The sequence below is a fragment of the Musca autumnalis genome, unplaced genomic scaffold (assembly GCF_047663935.1).
Source record: "Musca autumnalis isolate F117 unplaced genomic scaffold, ASM4766393v1 scaffold_5, whole genome shotgun sequence".
Taxonomy (NCBI): domain Eukaryota; kingdom Metazoa; phylum Arthropoda; class Insecta; order Diptera; family Muscidae; genus Musca; species Musca autumnalis.
Genome location: NW_027412088.1, coordinates 50624795 through 50646754, shown reverse-complemented (window position 1 = coordinate 50646754; position 21960 = coordinate 50624795). Strand labels below are relative to the sequence as shown.

Genomic DNA, 21960 nt, shown 5'->3' with positions numbered 1-21960 from the left:
ATAATAAATAATAAATAATAAATAATAAATAATAAATAATAAATAATAAATAATAAATAATAAATAATAAATAATAAATAATAAATAATAAATAATAAATAATAAATAATAAATAATAAATAATAAATAATAAATAATAAATAATAAATAATAAATAATAAATAATAAATAATAAATAATAAATAATAAATAATAAATAATAAATAATAAATAATAAATAATAAATAATAAATAATAAATAATAAATAATAAATAATAAATAATAAATAATAAATAATAAATAATAAATAATAAATAATAAATAATAAATAATAAATAATAAATAATAAATAATAAATAATAAATAATAAATAATAAATAATAAATAATAAATAATAAATAATAAATAATAAATAATAAATAATAAATAATAAATAATAAATAATAAATAATAAATAATAAATAATAAATAATAAATAATAAATAATAAATAATAAATAATAAATAATAAATAATAAATAATAAATAATAAATAATAAATAATAAATAATAAATAATAAATAATAAATAATAAATAATAAATAATAAATAATAAATAATAAATAATAAATAATAAATAATAAATAATAAATAATAAATAATAAATAATAAATAATAAATAATAAATAATAAATAATAAATAATAAATAATAAATAATAAATAATAAATAATAAATAATAAATAATAAATAATAAATAATAAATAATAAATAATAAATAATAAATAATAAATAATAAATAATAAATAATAAATAATAAATAATAAATAATAAATAATAAATAATAAATAATAAATAATAAATAATAAATAATAAATAATAAATAATAAATAATAAATAATAAATAATAAATAATAAATAATAAATAATAAATAATAAATAATAAATAATAAATAATAAATAATAAATAATAAATAATAAATAATAAATAATAAATAATAAATAATAAATAATAAATAATAAATAATAAATAATAAATAATAAATAATAAATAATAAATAATAAATAATAAATAATAAATAATAAATAATAAATAATAAATAATAAATAATAAATAATAAATAATAAATAATAAATAATAAATAATAAATAATAAATAATAAATAATAAATAATAAATAATAAATAATAAATAATAAATAATAAATAATAAATAATAAATAATAAATAATAAATAATAAATAATAAATAATAAATAATAAATAATAAATAATAAATAATAAATAATAAATAATAAATAATAAATAATAAATAATAAATAATAAATAATAAATAATAAATAATAAATAATAAATAATAAATAATAAATAATAAATAATAAATAATAAATAATAAATAATAAATAATAAATAATAAATAATAAATAATAAATAATAAATAATAAATAATAAATAATAAATAATAAATAATAAATAATAAATAATAAATAATAAATAATAAATAATAAATAATAAATAATAAATAATAAATAATAAATAATAAATAATAAATAATAAATAATAAATAATAAATAATAAATAATAAATAATAAATAATAAATAATAAATAATAAATAATAAATAATAAATAATAAATAATAAATAATAAATAATAAATAATAAATAATAAATAATAAATAATAAATAATAAATAATAAATAATAAATAATAAATAATAAATAATAAATAATAAATAATAAATAATAAATAATAAATAATAAATAATAAATAATAAATAATAAATAATAAATAATAAATAATAAATAATAAATAATAAATAATAAATAATAAATAATAAATAATAAATAATAAATAATAAATAATAAATAATAAATAATAAATAATAAATAATAAATAATAAATAATAAATAATAAATAATAAATAATAAATAATAAATAATAAATAATAAATAATAAATAATAAATAATAAATAATAAATAATAAATAATAAATAATAAATAATAAATAATAAATAATAAATAATAAATAATAAATAATAAATAATAAATAATAAATAATAAATAATAAATAATAAATAATAAATAATAAATAATAAATAATAAATAATAAATAATAAATAATAAATAATAAATAATAAATAATAAATAATAAATAATAAATAATAAATAATAAATAATAAATAATAAATAATAAATAATAAATAATAAATAATAAATAATAAATAATAAATAATAAATAATAAATAATAAATAATAAATAATAAATAATAAATAATAAATAATAAATAATAAATAATAAATAATAAATAATAAATAATAAATAATAAATAATAAATAATAAATAATAAATAATAAATAATAAATAATAAATAATAAATAATAAATAATAAATAATAAATAATAAATAATAAATAATAAATAATAAATAATAAATAATAAATAATAAATAATAAATAATAAATAATAAATAATAAATAATAAATAATAAATAATAAATAATAAATAATAAATAATAAATAATAAATAATAAATAATAAATAATAAATAATAAATAATAAATAATAAATAATAAATAATAAATAATAAATAATAAATAATAAATAATAAATAATAAATAATAAATAATAAATAATAAATAATAAATAATAAATAATAAATAATAAATAATAAATAATAAATAATAAATAATAAATAATAAATAATAAATAATAAATAATAAATAATAAATAATAAATAATAAATAATAAATAATAAATAATAAATAATAAATAATAAATAATAAATAATAAATAATAAATAATGAATAATAAATAATAAATAATGAATAATAAATAATAAATAATAAATAATAAATAATAAATAATAAATAATAAATAATAAATAATAAATAATAAATAATAAATAATAAATAATAAATAATAAATAATAAATAATAAATAATAAATAATAAATAATAAATAATAAATAATAAATAATAAATAATAAATAATAAATAATAAATAATAAATAATAAATAATAAATAATAAATAATAAATAATAAATAATAAATAATAAATAATAAATAATAAATAATAAATAATAAATAATAAATAATAAATAATAAATAATAAATAATAAATAATAAATAATAAATAATAAATAATAAATAATAAATAATAAATAATAAATAATAAATAATAAATAATAAATAATAAATAATAAATAATAAATAATAAATAATAAATAATAAATAATAAATAATAAATAATAAATAATAAATAATAAATAATAAATAATAAATAATAAATAATAAATAATAAATAATAAATAATAAATAAATAAATTTAATTACATTATTTTATTAATACGCGAATGTGAATGTACTTGACATTCGTATTCAACATTTGAAATGCCAATTGATTTTGTTAATTTTGTTTTTTATTTTTTTTATTTAATTTGCAATTAATTTCCTTATTCGATTTTTTTCTTTTTTATGGTAGTTAAGCAATTTTTTATTCACCGGCACACAAATACCAATTATTTGCGTAATTTTTATCCAGCGATTGTGTACAAACACTTTTTGTACAATACTAAATTTAGCTTAGCCAGAGGTCAATTGACTCATGTTTATTCAAATTGAAATTAATTACTCATATAATATTATAGAGTGTCATTGATTGACTTTCAACATTATGTCCTTTAGTTGGAAGAGTTAATTCGTCGTATTATGCATAGAGTATTCCATTTACGTAATGACCTATAGGCTTTGTTATATGTATGTTAATTTGAAAAAAAATATTACTCCTTGTGTGTTATATGCTATTCATTTTCAATTGTACGTATTTGGAAATGTGAGACTTTGTGTCTCCAAAAAAATCTTTTTTTTAAATAATCTGCTTAGCTTCCAAAGCAACACGTAATTTTTCCATATTATTCAAATTTGTATGTCTGTGTGTGAGTGTGTATTTCAGAGAATGAATATATAATTTCATAAATTACATCATGCGCCGACATAAATGACATTTAAATACTTTAAACTTTTTCCTCTAAAACCAACAAATTAGATAAACACATCACAAGAAACATGCGAAAAGATTTTGCGAGTGTAACGTAGCACTGGATTAGAATAATAAAAACGATTTTACTTAATATTCCATGCAATGAACGGCGAAGACGATAACAACAAAACCGACAACATGTGTAAAACTTATTGAAATTCTAGAAAAGTTTTCTATAAACTTTGTTTGCTAATATTTCATAGAACAAGCAAATAAAAAACAAATCTATTCTTCTTCTTTGGAATAAAATCTAATTTTCTTTTCTATTTCTTTTTCATTGCAGCTAAAAGAAAATTTGTTAATTGAAAAAATTGAAAAAAGAAAGAAATTTTGTGAATTTATTACTTTAAATCAATAAATTACCATTGTCATCGTTACAATCAACACCACCAGGGCAACTACAACCATCATCACACAATTATAATGTTGCCATCAAATTCCAGTTCCAATACTTCAACGATGATGACCCCTGCCGGCTGTCATCAGCGTCGTCAACAACAATACCACCAACAACAACAAGAAGATCTATACCACCACCGTCGTCATCGTCAAATGGCTACTTTTTATGGCCCAAATCGATGGCTTTGGACTGCTGTACTATTTGGATTATTAATAGTGACTGTCAGTGCTAAAGATGAGGTAAGTTCAAGAACACAAAATTTAGTATTTTATACAAATTTTATTTTATATGGAAATTGTTATAATTATATCACTATAAAGTCAGTTGTAGTTAAGGTTTAAAATTTATATTCTTTGCTAAGCTAATTTTCAAAATAAATTGGCAATAATCGGCAATCGACAAAATAATTTAGAAACTTATTTACGAACAAATATCTGTACCTTGAAGAGAAGAAAAATACCCAGCGAAAAGTTTGCCTCCAAAGAGGCAGTTAAATGATATGTACAAGAGATTTGGAAGTGCATCAAATTATGCATTTTCACTCATGATTTTTACAAGGGAGTGACCCCGGAAAGAGGCACTCCATTGCACCGCATTTTAACTGACCCTTTGGCATTGCATTTTAACTGAACCTTTGACACTGCATTTTAACTGACCCTTTGGGGTAGAAAAGGAGGCAGTCTAGAGCACGTGTTTTGAATAACAAAATAAAATGCATTTATTATTTGTGTAAAACAAAAATATTAATACCTTTATTAAATTAACACAAATTATGAAAATTCTCTATTGAATTCAATCGCAAACATGTGTGTTTCCTCCGCTCTTCATTTAATCCAAGCTTAAGTGCTTTTGCTTCATCTGCTAAATGGGTTTGATATTGTCTTCCCATCACCAGTTAAGATTTCGACATGTACTCCAACAGCACTCCATTGGGAAATTTTCTTCTCGTGAGTTACCGGAAAAATGTTCACAAATTAAATTAATTAAATTCACAATTGGCCAGACATTTACCCTGTGGCAAATTCTGGAGAAATCCCAAGAGATGCAGATCGACACCTACCACCTTTTTGTACATTATAAAGCAGGTTTCGACATTTCGTTTTCACTAGACCTCATGCGTTTAAATATCATACCATCTTTTATTTTTATATCCGGAAGCCGATCTTGATTGGATTCTATATTTTTCTTAAGATCTTCGTATCAGGGCATTCGAATTCATTAGTTTCGAAGTCGAATATTCGATTTAGATCCAGTTCATCGACAGTCTGGATAATGTATCCACCACCACATTTTCTTTGCCCTTGCGTTGCTCGATTTTGAAACTGTATGATTGGAGCTGCAATGACCAGCGGGCAATCCGCCCACTCAGATCCTTTAAACGCATCAGCCACTGTAAACTTGCATGGTCTGTTATGACAGTGAAATCCATTAGTTCCACATATGGGCCGAATTTTTTCACTGCCATAACAGCCGCAAGCCACTCTTTCTCAGTGACACTGTAGTTTTTCTGGCTTGAGTTGAGTTTCTGAGAATAAAAGCCTATGGGGTGCACGTCCCCCTGGTCATTAAGCTGAAATAGTACTGCTCCGATTCCGTAATCGGAAGCATCGCATTGGATATATAATCTTTTACCAAAGTCTACATGGCGTAATACCGGCGCCGTGGTCAAAACTTTCTTCAGTCTATCAAAGGCGGAAATAGCTTCTTCAGTCATCCGAAACTTTTTGGATTTCTTCAGGGTATCCGTTAAGGGTGTGGAGATGGTGGCGAAATCCCAAATGAAGCGCCGATACCATCTTGCCCAAAAAGCTCCGCACTCCCCTTGGATTTCTTGGAACGGCTATTTTTCTAATCGCCTCTACTTTTTCGGGGTCTGTTGTAAGCATACCATCCCCAATTATGAAACCTAAGTACTTTAATTCTCTAAAGCAAAACTAAGATTTTTTAAACCAATCGTCAAATTCGCGTTTCGCAAACATTGGGCAACTTCTTTTAGGAAACTGAGGTGTTGATCGAAATCGCTTGATATAACTAATAAGTCGTCCAAGTAGACGAATACGTTTTGTTTCAGTCTGGCGGGGACGACCTTGTCCATTAAGCGGCACAACCGCTGAGCCGCATTACATAGCCGTTAGGGCATGACGCGGAATTGGTACAAGGGTACCGTGAAAGCCCTATATTTTTGCTTTCCTCCTTAAGTTATATCTGCCAGACCCTGCTTATATAAAAAGTTTCGTCGATTCAACTAAGTATGCCGTCGATATTTTGGAGAGGATATGCATTATTCTCCGTAAGCTTATTCAGCTTCCTCGCGTCTGGACAGAAGCGATTTTTACCTGGTTTGGTGGTGCTGTTGCTCCACGGGCTTTCGCTTTCTTCGATCACATTCCGTTTTAGTATTTTGTCTATCTCGTCATACGTAATTTGTTGTAGCGCGGGGGACATAGGATAGTACCTATCCTTTACTGGCTCAGCACCCTCCAATAATTTTATCGTATGCTTATCCAGCTTTATCCGCCCCCAACCCCTTTTTCTCAAAGGTATCAAATTCCTCTATCACTTCATCCAATCTACGTTGTTGATCTTCGTTCAATATATGTGACTTTAGTCTGTGATTTTCGGCATCATTCTTATATTACTCGAATATTGTCTCTATATTGATTTCATTGACGCCTAACAATTCGGGAGCAATATTGAACTTCCTCCAGAAGTCAATACCCAAATAGAGGGTTTGCTCTATTGGTAGATCTTTGTCCCAATTGCCGCAATTTTAGTTGTTTAAGCCAGAAATGGTCCTCATCCTTCGAGGCGATTCACAACTTCAATGATGATAAGCAGGTCATCAGCATACTCATAAATGAGAGACTAAATCATGAGGTTCCAAGTAAATGGGTGGATGGATCCCTGAGTGCAGCTTCGACCACATCTGCCAAGACCAACTCACTGGCTGACATGACACAGGCCATAATTCGACTATAACAACTAGACCAGAGAACAAACGTCTGATATCTGATGCATTCCAAGATCCATGCCCAGTCAGTATAAAACCCAGACTCAAACTAAAGGATAGTTACTTCGGTTCCAGTTATCTCTAAACGGGAAAAAAGCAGTAAATGTTCCCTCGGGTATGCTTCCCCATTGTGCAGTTACCCTTGACGTAGTGTAGGTAAATTCCTTCCCCCCTTTATCGGAATAAGAAACTTTATTAGTTTCACTTGAGATTTTTTTAATAAAAGATTATTTCATTTAAATCCCGTTTAACAGTTTATTGTTAGCAAAGTTTCACCAAATAATACACATTGCCTGGAAACAGGAAGCAGTCTCCCCTACTTCCCTTCTCCTCAGCATTTGTGCTGGATGAGCACACACACATACACACATTCTACCAAAATTTCCGCAATTTGCATGCTGTGCCGCATTGCTGTTTGTGTGTGATGACGATTTTGTATTGAATTCGGAAAGCGCGTAAAAATTGTGGCCATAAAATGCCGCCACAAGTTAAATACACGCTGGCAATACAATACCCGACCCGAACGACGTCGCACAAACAAACAACAGTTTATTATACAACGTTAACACAGACTCTGCTGATTGCCCATAGGCATTAGTTGGCCCAGCCAACCAACACTCCCCAAACCCCCCATACCATTTCCGGTATGCCATGCCACCTTCTTTGGTTGTCTGTGTTGTGGAGAGTGCCTGACTGGCCGGCCAACACATATAAATTCATTGAGTAGGCGTTTAAGTTGGAAAAACTCACAACACACAAAACCCAATACCAATTACAATTGAGGCTAGCGGAGCCAGCCAGCAGAGTGGCATAATGACTTTTGTTATAAGTATTTTAGTACATCATATCAGAGCATACAAACTTACATTGCTGTTCTGGCAGAGTATTATCACAGAATGGAGAGGTTACTCTCACTCTCCACAATGCCACTAAAGGAGTTTTGTTGAAGGTGCCTGGTAACACATTGAACTCGCCTGGTTGGGGTTTTAAACAGTTACAAGTTTGAAAACTTAATTTAATGGGTACCCCTAGCCAGTTTTCTCTGACACACACGAGTGTGCGAGAGAGAGCGAGCGAGGAAGAAGACAGAGAGTTATTGTTACCCCACAGAGGGTGATAAAATCCTTCTATTGTTTTTATTATTAAATTGTTGAGTGGATATTATGTGTGGGTACTCTACTCCTCAATACGAATGTAGTATTTTAGAATGAATGGTAAGAATAGAAAAAAAAATGGAAAACCACAAAAGGAAAATTAAATTGTCATTTTTTTATATTCTGCGTAAATTTCCTCTTTGCCAAAACGTATGACAGCTGCTACTGTTGCTGCTTCTTCTACCGCTCCTGTGTCAACGTTATTATTATCATCACTGTTGTCGTGTTGACGTTGGTTGGGTGGTTTGAGGAGGGTTGCCATTTGCTGCCACTGTTGTTGTGTTATTTTTGACTTGATGAACATCAGGCAGCAACGTACATAGACAGCTAAGTAGTGCAAAAAACGAAATGAAATTAGGAACAAGAACAACAACAACAAATGACACTGATATTGTTAACATGTGTTACACTTTCTTCAGTCTCATAGTCTCTGCTATGTTGCATTGTGTGTGTTTACATTCTTCTCGATATTTGCAATTTTTGTTCTTGCTGTTGCTTTTATTTTTGCTTGCCTTTTTATTTTAATGGAGAACAACGGAAAATTACCCAATTTCTTTTAATGGCTTCTGTGTTGCGGTGAATTTTATTTCTTACTACGATACTGGTTTGGAAAGTTTTTAAAATAAGTGGGTCGATTATGAGTTGCTATCACTGGGGTTGTCAATTGCCAACGCGATTGAAGAAACATTTTGTACTTGAAGTCATGAGGACAGAGCACGAAAACGTGGTAGATGACAGGGTTTAATTCTACCGCCACCGCATGAAAGTGCGAAAACCAATTCGCCCAAACGCATTTGTACATGATCACATGCGTGGTTAGGTGATGGACCCATCAAACACTCCGGCTTTTTTATACACACATTCCTCATTAGAACCGATCGAGGCCAGATGGAAGCCATGGTACATGAATATAGTCTTCAGTCAAGCATCGTGACCAAAGATTACTACCTGGTGGAGCTAAAAAGTGCGAGGTCCACGGGGAGCTCGGTAACAGGCAACCCTACACAATATTTCACCAAGTTGGCCTTAATATTTCACCAAGGCACGACATCTGTAAGAGAAAAACACGCTATCCACAACGTTGCACCAACTCTGCTCCACTCCAACGCGCAACCTTGCCTCGGGCAGACCTCATTGAGTCATGTTCACTCTGTAAAAAACCAAGACTGATGCGAATGAATAAATCTGAACTCAGCGAGATGTAATTCCTGCGCCAGTCAGTAAGAACCGCAGATTCATGGTACTGTAGAAGTCCGGAGGTTCAGTACGAATGTAACGTCACGAATAAATTCGTATTTCATTGTCTCTTTGTCACTGTCTGCACATGTATTAGCAGCAGGCTACCACAGGAGCAGAACGCACTAGACAATCATCCTAAGTCAACAGCAATCCATAATTCAAGTTTAAAAAACCATCTGTCTTATAGACCAGGGGGCCCATGTAACACCTGATAACATTATGGCACGCTTTTCCGTCCCTGGGCCGACTCCGATGTGACATAGCATAAGGTGCAACAAAGACGGTCTGATCAAACTGTGTGCAACATTATCCAGCTCGAATGTGGGGAGGACGGTTATGGGACAACCTATCATTCAGGAGAATTAGCATCGTTTTGATCACGGCTATATCAACACACACCTGGTCACTCTAGATCCCTACGCTATCAATGGCATGCATACGACCTCTCTGCAGTTCGAGGTAATTCTAACCTTCAACCATGATTAGCAGGACACCGGCATACGCACAAATCTGATATTCAATCATGAAGTTCCAAATTAATGGGCCACAGATAAACCCCTAAGGGCAGCTTAGCTCCACATCTGCCCAGACCGACTCACTGGTTGACATGGCGCAGGCCATATGAATGCAACCCCTAAGAACGGTGGCCTTATACATCCTTCCAATCATTCCTGGCGATTTCTTACTTTTAAATCGACAGATACTATTCGCCACTGAAAAGCGATCCAAGACCTGGGAACCTCAGATCCCTAAATTCTCCCCTACATCGAGTCAGTCGTTGTGAAGTCGTCGTTCGTAACGCCTTTGTACCAACTTGACTCTTAGATACATTATGTCGGAACACACTTCATTGTGCACCTATACGAACAGAGATAGCAACTCACCCGATAGAGCGACATCAGTAACAGTACAATTCGAGACTGTTTCCAACCATGCAGGAAGCAACCATGACGAATGCAACCGCTAAGAACGAACTCCATTTACACATGAATGACCTTCCAGGTGGCTTTTAACGTGCTTCCAGTCATACCTGTCTGAGGTTCACCCAATTACCCATCAAGAAATTGATTGAGTCTTGATAAGAATGTTCCCAACAAGATCCCTACATTCTCCCCCTACACGAAACAGACGTCGTGAACATAGAACACAACCTGTGTATGTCAACCTTACGCTTAGAACCACCATTGTCGGCACACACTTCAGCAGCGGGAGTAGGATTATGCCCAAATTCATTCCTCAACCGATCAGACGACTTAAGCAACATTACAACTTCAGCTAGTTTCCAAGACAAGAACTGACTCCACATACTCAGGCATGACCTTCCAGATGGCTTTCAACATACTTTCAGTCATGCCTGGCGATTTTTCGTCCTTAAGGCTTATGTCCCTCTACCTCCGAAGATCGATCCTCACCCGATCACTACAACTCGATCCTGTTTCCAACAATGTGGGCAGTAACTATGACGAATACAACCACTAAGAAAGGACTTAACATACTCAGGCATGACCTTCCAGGTGTCCTTCAATATGCTTCTCCCTTTGTCCGCAACTTCAGTCTTGGAGCTAGTACGCCACGTCTGTATGTCAACTTGAAGCTTAGGACCACCATGTCGGCACACACTTATTTCAGCAACGGTATAAGGCTAATTACCCTATACGAATGGGGATCGCTCCTCATCCGATCAGGATACTGCACAACAATTCGTTGAATACAACCACTAAGAACGGACTTTATACCTCCTTTCAGTTATACAGTGATCCAAATTCTAAGTCACTGTTCCCCAACAAATGGAGGAATTGACTGAATCTGCAACTATGGGGGAAAGAACGTTTCCCCACCCGAGGAAGTCTTCGTAGGGCTAGTGGAGCTGTATGTCAACTGGATTAGGTATAGGTAATGAAAAGCAATAATCGATTTTTCGAATTTGGTCTAAAAATTAAAATGCGATTATTTCAATTGTCCTAAAACTCTACTTTTTGATAAACGCAGAAAATCGATTATAATCGACTCTTGGTCGATTTTCGAGTTTTCTTTTAATCCTTTGCACAGATGATTTCAGAAAACTGCAGAAGAACCGCTACAGTCAACTGAAATATATGGGCAAAATCGAAAACCGATCACAAAATAATCGATTATGCGATTTTTCCTATAGTTAAAAGTCGGTCTCGATTTTTAGATTAGAAAAAAGTCGACTAATCGAAAGTCGGCTTACCTATCCCTGCTTAGAGTCCACAAACGGTATACCATTGCCTTCTATGAAGGTACTCCAATTGTCACCTTTACGCCTAGACTGCTTATCGTGGGCTGTTTTAAGAACAGCAAAGAATTCAGACCTTGGAAAAATTTTTCCCTCACCCAGATGCAGTCTTCGTGGAGCTAGTTCGCAACGTCGGTATGTCATATTTATGCTTAGACCCACAATTTCGGCAAAAACGGTATAATGTCGTTCTGTATAAAGCTCCTCCAATTGTCTTCTTTATTCCTAGACAGTTTGTCCTAGGACGTCGTAAGAGCAGGATGAAACTCCGGATGTTTTATGTTCTGGCAGATCGTATGTATTGGTTCGCCTAACTCTTTGACAACTCTTCCTCAGATCAAAAGATTGGTGTTCTTGGTCAAAAAAGCCAAGTTAATATCAACCACAATATATGATGAACCTATTTAGCTAACTCCTTGGCAGCATTAGGGGAGTTCCTTTTCGCTGAAACAGTTCCTAGTCTTTGGTTTGCCTAGCTCTTTGGAAATACTGCCTCAGGAAAAAAATTGGTGTTCTTGGCCAAAATCGCTAAGACCCCTGAAAACCCTCTCATCATACAGCCCACATTTTATGATAGACAGATGAAGAAAACTACTTGAAAGTATAATGCGGAATAGCGTTGATGAGTGCTTATAGAGAACTTATCTGAAAGCAAGATTGGCTTTAGGAAACTTTTCCGGCTCGAAGGACCAAATTTGTATCGTAGGAACAAATTATAATATGCCCTCAGAGTAATCATTATATCAATCAATACAATATTGAATCATACTTGTCACATCAATGAGTATAGCCCGATTCTATGTATGGAATCAAGGATATATTTTTCTCATATCAATAAGTGCAGCCCCCATTCAACGGCGATCTCGAAGGACCAAATTGCTATCATGACCTAAAATCTGTCTTGTCGTCTATATTTCCTCGAAATATTTCCCATCAAGATTGCACAAGGAAGAAGGGGCGACTTCTTTTATATTAATGAGTGCAGCCCGAGTAATGTTGTATCTCCATGGTGGTCTCGAAGGACCAAATAATTATCATAACCTTCTACTTGGTCTTTCGTCTATATGTCCTCGAAATAATAACTACATATAAGCTTTTCACATAACCGAAGAAATAAGGAGAGCCTTCACTCATATCAGTGAGTGCAGATCCACCAACTATCTTTATTTTAATGGTGGTCTCGAAGGACCAAATTGTCTTCGAAATAATCACTATATATATTAACTATTTCACATCAACACCGCCGAAAGAGGAAGGCGGGACTACTCTCTTATCAATGAGTACTTACCGACCGACTATCTTTATTTCAATGCTGATCTCGAATCAATCAAGGATCAAGGATCAAATTGTTATCATGACCTAAAATCTGTATTGTCATCTATATTTCCTCGAAATATTTCTCATCAAGATCGCCCAAGGAAGAATGGGAGTCGTCTTTCATATTTACGAGTGCAGCCGGAGTAATTGTTTATCTCCATGGTGGTCTCGAAGGACCAAATTCTTATCATAACCTTTTACTTGGTCTTTCGTCTATATGTCCTCGAAATAATAACTATATATAAGCTTTTCTCATCATTTCAATGAGTGCAGATCGACCGACTATTTTTATTTCAATGGTGGTGTCGAAGGACCAAATTGTCCTCGAAATAATCACTACATATATTAACTATTTCATATCAACACCGCCGAAAGAACAAGGCGAGACTACTCTCATATCAATGAGTACATACCGAACGACTATCTCTATTTCAATGCTGATCTCGAAGGACCAAATTGTTATCATGACCTAAAATCTGGCTTGTCGTCTATATGTCTTCGCAATAATCACCATATTTATAAACTGTTTCCCATCAAGATCGCCGAAAGAACAAGGAGAGAATTCTCTCATAACCATGATATCGACTAATTAGACTTCAATGGTGGTCTCGAAGGACCAAATTGTTCGCATAACCCCTATAGCCAGTCCACTATTTTTAATAGATAGATAGATAGATAGATAGATAGATAGATAGATAGATAGATAGATAGATAGATAGATAGATAGATAGATAGATAGATAGATAGATAGATAGATAGATAGATACATATGTATATAGATATGTAGATATATAGATGAAGAAAACTCCTTGAAAGCATTTTGCCACATAAACTTGCTGAGTGTTTATCGAGAACTTATCTGAAACATTTCCACAATTTGATTTAATAAAAACGGAAATAGACATCGCATAGGTAGCTTGATGTCAAAAACGCTTTCAACTCTGCTAACCGGGACATATTTAAACGGCTTTAAAACGGTAGGATGTCCGCAACTTTGTCCTTATATATGAAATTTGGAAAGATTTAAAGGAATACTGAATAAAAGGAGGATTATCAGAAGGATCTATTATCGCACTCCTTCTGTGGAATGTCATAATTGTACAACCGAAAAAATACATGCTACAAATAGGTTTGGATCCAAACAAATATATATTTCAATTTTATTTGTTTGTATACCAACATATTTTTTATGTTAGAACATATTATTAATGAGTTGAGAACGGAAATAGACATCGCAGCTTGATGTCGAAAACGCTTTCAACACTGCTAACTGGGAAAATATTTTAAAACGGTAGGATGTCCGCAACTGGGTCCTTATATACGAAATTTGGACAGTTTTAAAGGAATGCTGAATACCAGAAGGAGTACAAGAATGATCTGTTATCGCACTCCTTCTGTGTAATGTCATGTCTGTACAAGCAGAAAAATATATGCTAGAAATATGTTTGGATCCAAAGAAATATACATATATTTAAATTTTATTTGTTTGGGTACCAACATATTTTTTATGTTAGAACATATTTTTAATGGGTTGAGAGAGGATTTTTGTCAAAGAGCGTAACAACGGGACTCTCGCTTATGTTAAAATAAAGAGAGCTGTGTGTATGGCGCAATAAAATACGCAGAAGCGAAGACGGGAGTGTGAAAAAGTTTTGCTTTGGTGGTGTGTATGCGGTCAAACACCTGTGTTTCGTTCTTTGTTGTTGTTGTTGCGATTCATTCTTCCACAAGCAGGCATTTCTTTCTGTAACTCACAGTTAACCAACCTAGCAAGCGAAGAGGAAAATAAAAAATGGTATAAATCAGGGATCGGCACCAATACAAACGCATTGTTTGCGGCCTCACGCATATGACTCTCGCATTAAAAATCATTGAAACAAGCGACAACAGAAACTTCTCCATTGACTTCTGAATGAAGACTGAGTGGTGGTTGTTCTGTTGTTATTCTCGTCAAGGGCACGTGTGCCCCTTTTTGCCGGATGCTGGTATAAATTATTATAGTTATTTATGCGAGAAATTCAGAGAACCTTTTTTCTTCAGTTTCTTCAAGACAATCGTTGAGGCTTTAAAGTCTGATATGTGTTTCTTGTATTTGGAATTTTGTATGTACCTATGTGTCTGTTGTTGCTTTTGTGTTTGGTATTTTTATGCACATCAATAAAGAAACAACCACCACCATTATAAATATGTGTATGTGTTTTGTGGCTTTTGGGTTTGTATTTATACTTGCACCCAAACATATATTTGTTTGGAGGACCCAAACATATGTTATTTTAGGGACTGTTGCAAACATATATGTATATGTTTGCTGCAAAATATGGTTGGGTCATATGTTAGAGAGGCCGTTTTTTTCCTCCGTGTATGTTTATTAACGACCATTAGGAAGTTTCATTTGCATTTATCTTCCCTTTTTTGTAGTAATTTATCCTTTATAAGAGTGGACTTCCCCTCTTAACGCAATAATTTATTGATATTTTTATTGCACAACTCATAAATCTGATGTTTTCTTACTTTTCAAGGCGAGAATCAATCCAGAAAAACAAACAAATTTCCTGTTACGGAGTTTTCCTTTGCCTGTCAAAGTATTTTTTTTTTATTTTTCAATTATCATGGCTACGTTGTATCCTTCAGCACACAATTTAATGGGACTTTGCTTAGCCACCCCTAAGAAAGAATAAAATCATCACCAAGTATTAAATATAACGATGGATAATAACATTCAATATCATCATCGACAGAATCATCATCGTTAATGTCATCACAATCGCCTCATCACCCTCATCATTTTGTTTGTTATAGACAACGATGGTGGTTGTGGTGGTGGCGGTGCTGATGACAACAATTCAAATGCCTGGGAAATGTTGTGATTTTTCTTCTTCTTTCTCTTGTAACTTCTGTTTCGTTGCAATTTTCCATGGCATTGATGGCCGGCCAACCATCATTGCCGTATGGCCAGCCAACCAGTGTCTGTGTTAAATGTTTGTAACAGTTATTCTGACGACAATGGTGTGTATCGTCGTATCATTGCTGCTGGCCGGAGTCAACGTGGTGGACGTGCAAGAATGTGTTATTTGTGTGAGCTCTAATCTTAATTTGGTATTAACAATAAACGACACCAAATAGTTTCTTAGTGCAAAACAGACAAACCACAATGATGCAGACCCACTAGTCCAAGTTTTCGTGACAACAAGTTACACATATTCTCTTGAATGGTGAAGTGGGCATATTTGTTGGAGCTTTATTTCTATAGAATGTTGCTGCTTTACCGTCCGTCTTGTCTAGCCTTGTCTATATTTAGTTAGTGCAACAGCTTTGGTTCTATCATCACTTTGCATTAATAAATACCCCTTAATGTTACACTGCCTATACTCCTGTCCCAACTATCTCTGTTGAGCCCTCGTTCTCTGTCATCAAAATCTGTGTAAACTGCGAAACAAACAACACATCAAATCAACTTTTCTCGTAACCTATAGAAACCCACTCGCCTGCCTTTTTTGCTATTTCTGTTTGGTTGAGGTGATGGACGCATCATATGGTAAATTGCCACCTAACTTTCTATTCCTTTTTCTCCGCCCATATCCTCCATTCTCTGCCGTCACCGTTGTGTGTTTTATGGGTAAATCTTGTCCAATGGGATTTTTGTATGCACCCTACATTAGATGGAGGCCACTTTATACATCTCACACATGTATAAAAAAGCGAAATAAAGGCAAAGACCTTTAAAATTCTATAATGGAGTGTATGGGAAGTATGGCCTATTGAAGTTGCAGAACATGGGCAAATATTAGCTGGCGATTTTCTACTCTTAACCCGGCAAATACTTCAAAGCGTTTCATGTCGGGAGCTTTCCTCAGTTCTCTAGCAAGAGGAGGAATTGACTCAGCGATATGCCCGGATTGTCTCACTGGCTACCATGACACAAGTTCTACTTAAACTAAAATAACTAGACCAGAGAACAAATTCCTGACACATGATCGCAAGCAATTCCTGACGTTTTCGCAAGCACGCTATTCCATGAAGGGAATTCAAATGCATCGAAATCCAAACAGTCCACCCTATATTATGGCATGCACCGAGCGTCTGCTGAAAATCCAGTAAGTCTGTAAAACCCTTCCTACCATTCCGGAGGGCAACTGTTGCAAAATTATCCTTCAGGTGATAAAAAAGTGGCAGGAAAATTCATTCATCAACATTAGCACCGTTTTTCAACCGTAACTGCTATCACGCCTCAAATCTTCTTCCTCTAAAATAGCGAGACCAGAGATCTTCTGATACCTAATCTCTGATAAATTCGCAAGCACGCTTTTCCAAGAAAGGAATTCAAATTCAATCATAAAATCCACAAATTTGCCAAAGACATATTTGATATTTGAAGCGCTCAGACTATCTTGGACATTCATTACCGATCTTGGAAAAATGTTCCCCGCAAGATCACAACATATTTCCGCCACACTGATGCAGTCATAACTACTGGAGCTAGTATGCCACGACTGCATGTAAATCTGACGCTTAGAGGAATTGATTCACCGATCTGTGCCCGGACCGTCTCACTAGCTACCATGATACAAGCCCTACTTCCACTAAAATAACTAGACCAGAGAACAAATTCCTATTACCTGATCTCTGACAATTTCGCAAGTATGCTATTCGAAGAAAGGAATTTAAGTGCGTCTGCATCCAAACAGCCCACCATATATGGAGCGTCTGCTGAAACTCCAGTCAGTCCGTAAAACCCTTCTGAACATACCTGCAACTGTTGCAAAATTATCCTTCAGCGGATTAAAATGTGGCAAGAAAATTCATTTATCAACAATAGCACCGTTTTTCAAACGTAACTAGATACCATGCCATGGGAGGGGGTTACTTTTAAAGTAAATTCCCCGTGCGTTTTTTCCACTATCTCCCTTAAGTTGAAACGGCAGAAAAACAAAACTCGTGGGCGATCTTCGTTCAAAATAAAGCTGAAAGCCTCTTTCCTCTAAAATAACTAGACCAAAAAACAAACTCCTGATCTCTTATCTCTGATAAATTCGCAAGCATGCTATTCCAAGAAAGGAATTCAAGTGCGTCTGCATCCAAATAGCCCTCCATATGTGGCACGGTCAGTCCGTAAAACCCTTCTGAGCATACCGGCAACTGTTGCAAAATTATCCTTCAGGTGATTAAAATGCGGCAAGCAAATTCATTCATCAACAGTAGCACCTTTCTTTCACCCGTAACTGGCTACCATGACACAAACGGAGGGGGTTACTCTAAACGTAAATTCTCCGTGCGTTTTTTTATATCTCCCTTAAGTTGAAACTGCAGAAAGCCAAGACTCATGGGGAAATCTTGGTTCAAAATAAGGCTGAAAGCCTCTTTCCTCTAAAATAACTAGACCAGAGAACAAACTGCTGATAGCTAATATCTGATAAATTCGCAAGCACGCTTAAATGCAATCATAAAATCCACAAATTTGCCAAAGACATATTTGACATTTGAAGCGCTCAGACTATCTTGGACAAGCATTACCGATCTTGGAAAGAATGTTTCCTCAAGATCCCTTCATTCTCCCCCCCACACCGAGGTAGTCATGACGATTGGAGCCAGTATGTACGGCTACATGTAAATCTGACGCTTAGAGCCACCATGTTCGAGCCCGGGGTATACTGTAACCCAAAAATCCTGGCTCTTTTATAAAGCTCCTCCAATTGTCTTCTTTACTCCCAGACAGCTTGTCCTTTTACGTCCTAAGAGCAGCAAAGAACATTACTTTACGCTGAGCCAGATACTATGCATTGCATTACACCGTATTTTGCATAAAGACTTGGATCTCAAGGCTTCTAAAGTTCAATTAAAACAACAACACAACACAGAAAAAAAATCCGGCCATAAAAAAATGTCATATTGACGAAATCCGATAAAAATTATTTGATCACAAAGTAAAAATACTTCTAAAGTTCGATTAACACAACAACACAACACAGAAAAAAAAATCCGGCGATATTGACGAAATTCGATAAAATTATTTGATCACAAAGTCAAAATACAACTGATAAAATATTTCACATATTGACTAAAATGTTTATCGATTTTTTATACAATTTTTTTTCATCAAGAACATATTTTTTTTCAAGCACAATGTGGAATATTTTGATAGGTTTTTCTTTTTTATCTTTTTTTTCGGCTTCAGGTCCTTGTAATAAAACAAACATTTGTTTTGTTTTATAATTGCATTTATTTCCGATATTTCGATTGTCTTCGACAATCATCATCAGGCAGATTTTTATTGTTACAAATCAATCGATGACCACTTCAACCTTCTTTCTTACCAACTGACTTCCAACTTTGATAAATAAGTTTGTCAAGATGTGAAATATTTTATCAGTTGTATTTTTACTTTGTGATCAAATAATTTTATCGAATTTTGTCAATAAGAATTTTTTTTTTATCGCCGCGAAAATCGATAAATGTTTGATTGAATCTTTGAATTTTTTTTATCAAATGGCTAAATTTTTTTCGGTGAAGCCTGCGGATCGACTTTGCTGATTGGGTCTTTGAAATGCATGAAAATTATCTCGAATTCCATGGAAAAATAGTATCAACTGATGAGGCTTATTTCCAACTCGCTGGCTATGTCAACAAGCAAAATTGTCAAATCTGGGACTAGGAAAGCGCAAGAGTTACTGTTGAAAAGCTTCTCTATTCTCAACGTGTAACGGTTTGGTGCAGATTATGGTCCGGCGGGGGTCATTGGACCTTACTTTTTCGAAAATGAGGTTGGATCACCAGTTACGATGAATGGATTGCGCTGCTTTATGATTTCTTATGGTCGCAGTTAGATGCCATTGTTTTGAACAATGTTTACCTTCAATATTGCGGACGTTCGTTCCACAAAAGCAACGTACACTTCACAGTTGGCCACAAAGATCTTTAATTTAACACCTACGACGTTTGCCTTTGGAGTCACGTGAATTATAAGGTCTACTCCCATAGTCTATCGTCGATTCAAGACCTCAAAGGTGGAATTCAAAGACATGAGGCTATCAAAGACATACAGCAGCTACTTTGCGATTTAGTTATGCAAAATTTCATGAAAAGGATGTGGTCCTGTAAGCGTGTTCGTGGCAACGTTTTAAGTACTGTACACATTGTCAGTTTTGAATGACGATTTTTTGCAATTATCGATAACTGTCCAACCGTCCAGCAACCACAAAATATTTTGTGGTTGCATGATGAATGACAAAAATGAACTGCAACAACAAAGCTGTCATTCAAAACTGACAATGTGTACCCAGCTTTACATTGACAATGCTTCTAGAATAGAAGGGGGACAAATGAGTCGTCTTTGAAAATAAAAAGCTTCAATTTGAAATTCACAAATGCAAATTTGCAATCTTGGATGTATAAATAGGAGCTCCAAATGTCGAAAATTCTCTAGCAACAACAACATCTAATATGCCTGAGGATGTTAATCTAACCAGTTTACGAAACGATCGTCGCATAGCGGTTGATGTGTGTGCAGGACTTGGCTTGATATGAAGTTTTCAATCTCCCTAGGTCATATAGCTCGATTAATTAAATCAATTAAAAATTTCTTCACTGTACACAAACACCAAAGATAAAATAGAAAAGGCAGATCAAAACAACGTCGTTTATGAAATCAAATGCAATGGAAAAGAAGAAGAGCAATGTGGGAAATTTTACATAGGCACAACAAAACGAAGTTTATGCACACGAATAGCAGAGCATAGTACGGACATACAAAAGAAAAAACAAACAACAGCTTTAGCACAACACTGCTTTGACACAGATCACTCAGCTGATTTCAAAAACGTCAGAATTCTAGATAAAGAGGGAATAGAGAATAAAAATGATAAACATTCGAGAGCCTAAGGATACAACTAAAATGGAATCTGCAATAAATAGAAAAGAAGACAAAGACAACACAAATGCAATTTATACAATAGCAATATTTTAGTTGTAATTCAAATGCCTGTGATCCGTAGTATTAAGAAAAGCTGTGATATTTACATTGATTTTTTGATTATTTTTGCAATTATTTATTATTTTATTCGTTGTGTTGTGTAAAGAAACCTGCAAATTTAGAACATTAAATGTAAAACTTGAGGAAAGATTAAATGATTCTTAGAAATTTATAAAAGCAAAATGTAATTATAATTCTGTTTACTTCATATTGTCGTTGCCAGGTTTAATAAAATATTATCCCTGAAGAAGCTGGAAAATACCAGCGAAACGTCGGATAAGAAAATGAAATAAATAATCCTTATTTTCACTGAAACTGACCTTTCATAAAAAGCTTTATATTTATGCCTAAGGCTTTATTAGTGGTTCAAGAAATGTCTTGTCTGCCTTTCAAGTGTAGTCAGCAACTGTACAAGGAACGTAATAAGAATTGTAAGATACTTCTTTCATATTCCGACTTGAAAGTTAAAGAAATTTTTCATTGTTTGTCTACTATGCCTACAGGCGTGTGTCCAGTTCCTGTGCCAAGTAATTTAAGATTGTATTAACAATTGTAATTTTTTACATATGTTGCTCGAAGAACCACTTGGTAGGTGGAGAGAGTGTCTTCATTTGAAGTAACTTC

At 32.4% G+C, this 21960-nt stretch overlaps 1 protein-coding gene across 4 annotated transcripts in view; it reads left to right on the top strand.

Moving 5' to 3' along the window:
* The window catches only part of LOC141386503 (uncharacterized), a 755573-nt gene that overhangs the window by 16221 nt on the left and 717392 nt on the right, over positions 1–21960 (top strand). For all 4 annotated transcript variants that reach the window (XM_073955083.1, XM_073955081.1, XM_073955084.1 and 1 more), the window contains exon 2: positions 4277–4632. In XM_073955083.1, coding sequence (XP_073811184.1) covers positions 4417–4632 — 216 coding nt within the window. In that variant the 5' untranslated portion in view covers positions 4277–4416. The remainder of the gene's footprint in view (positions 1–4276; positions 4633–21960) is intronic.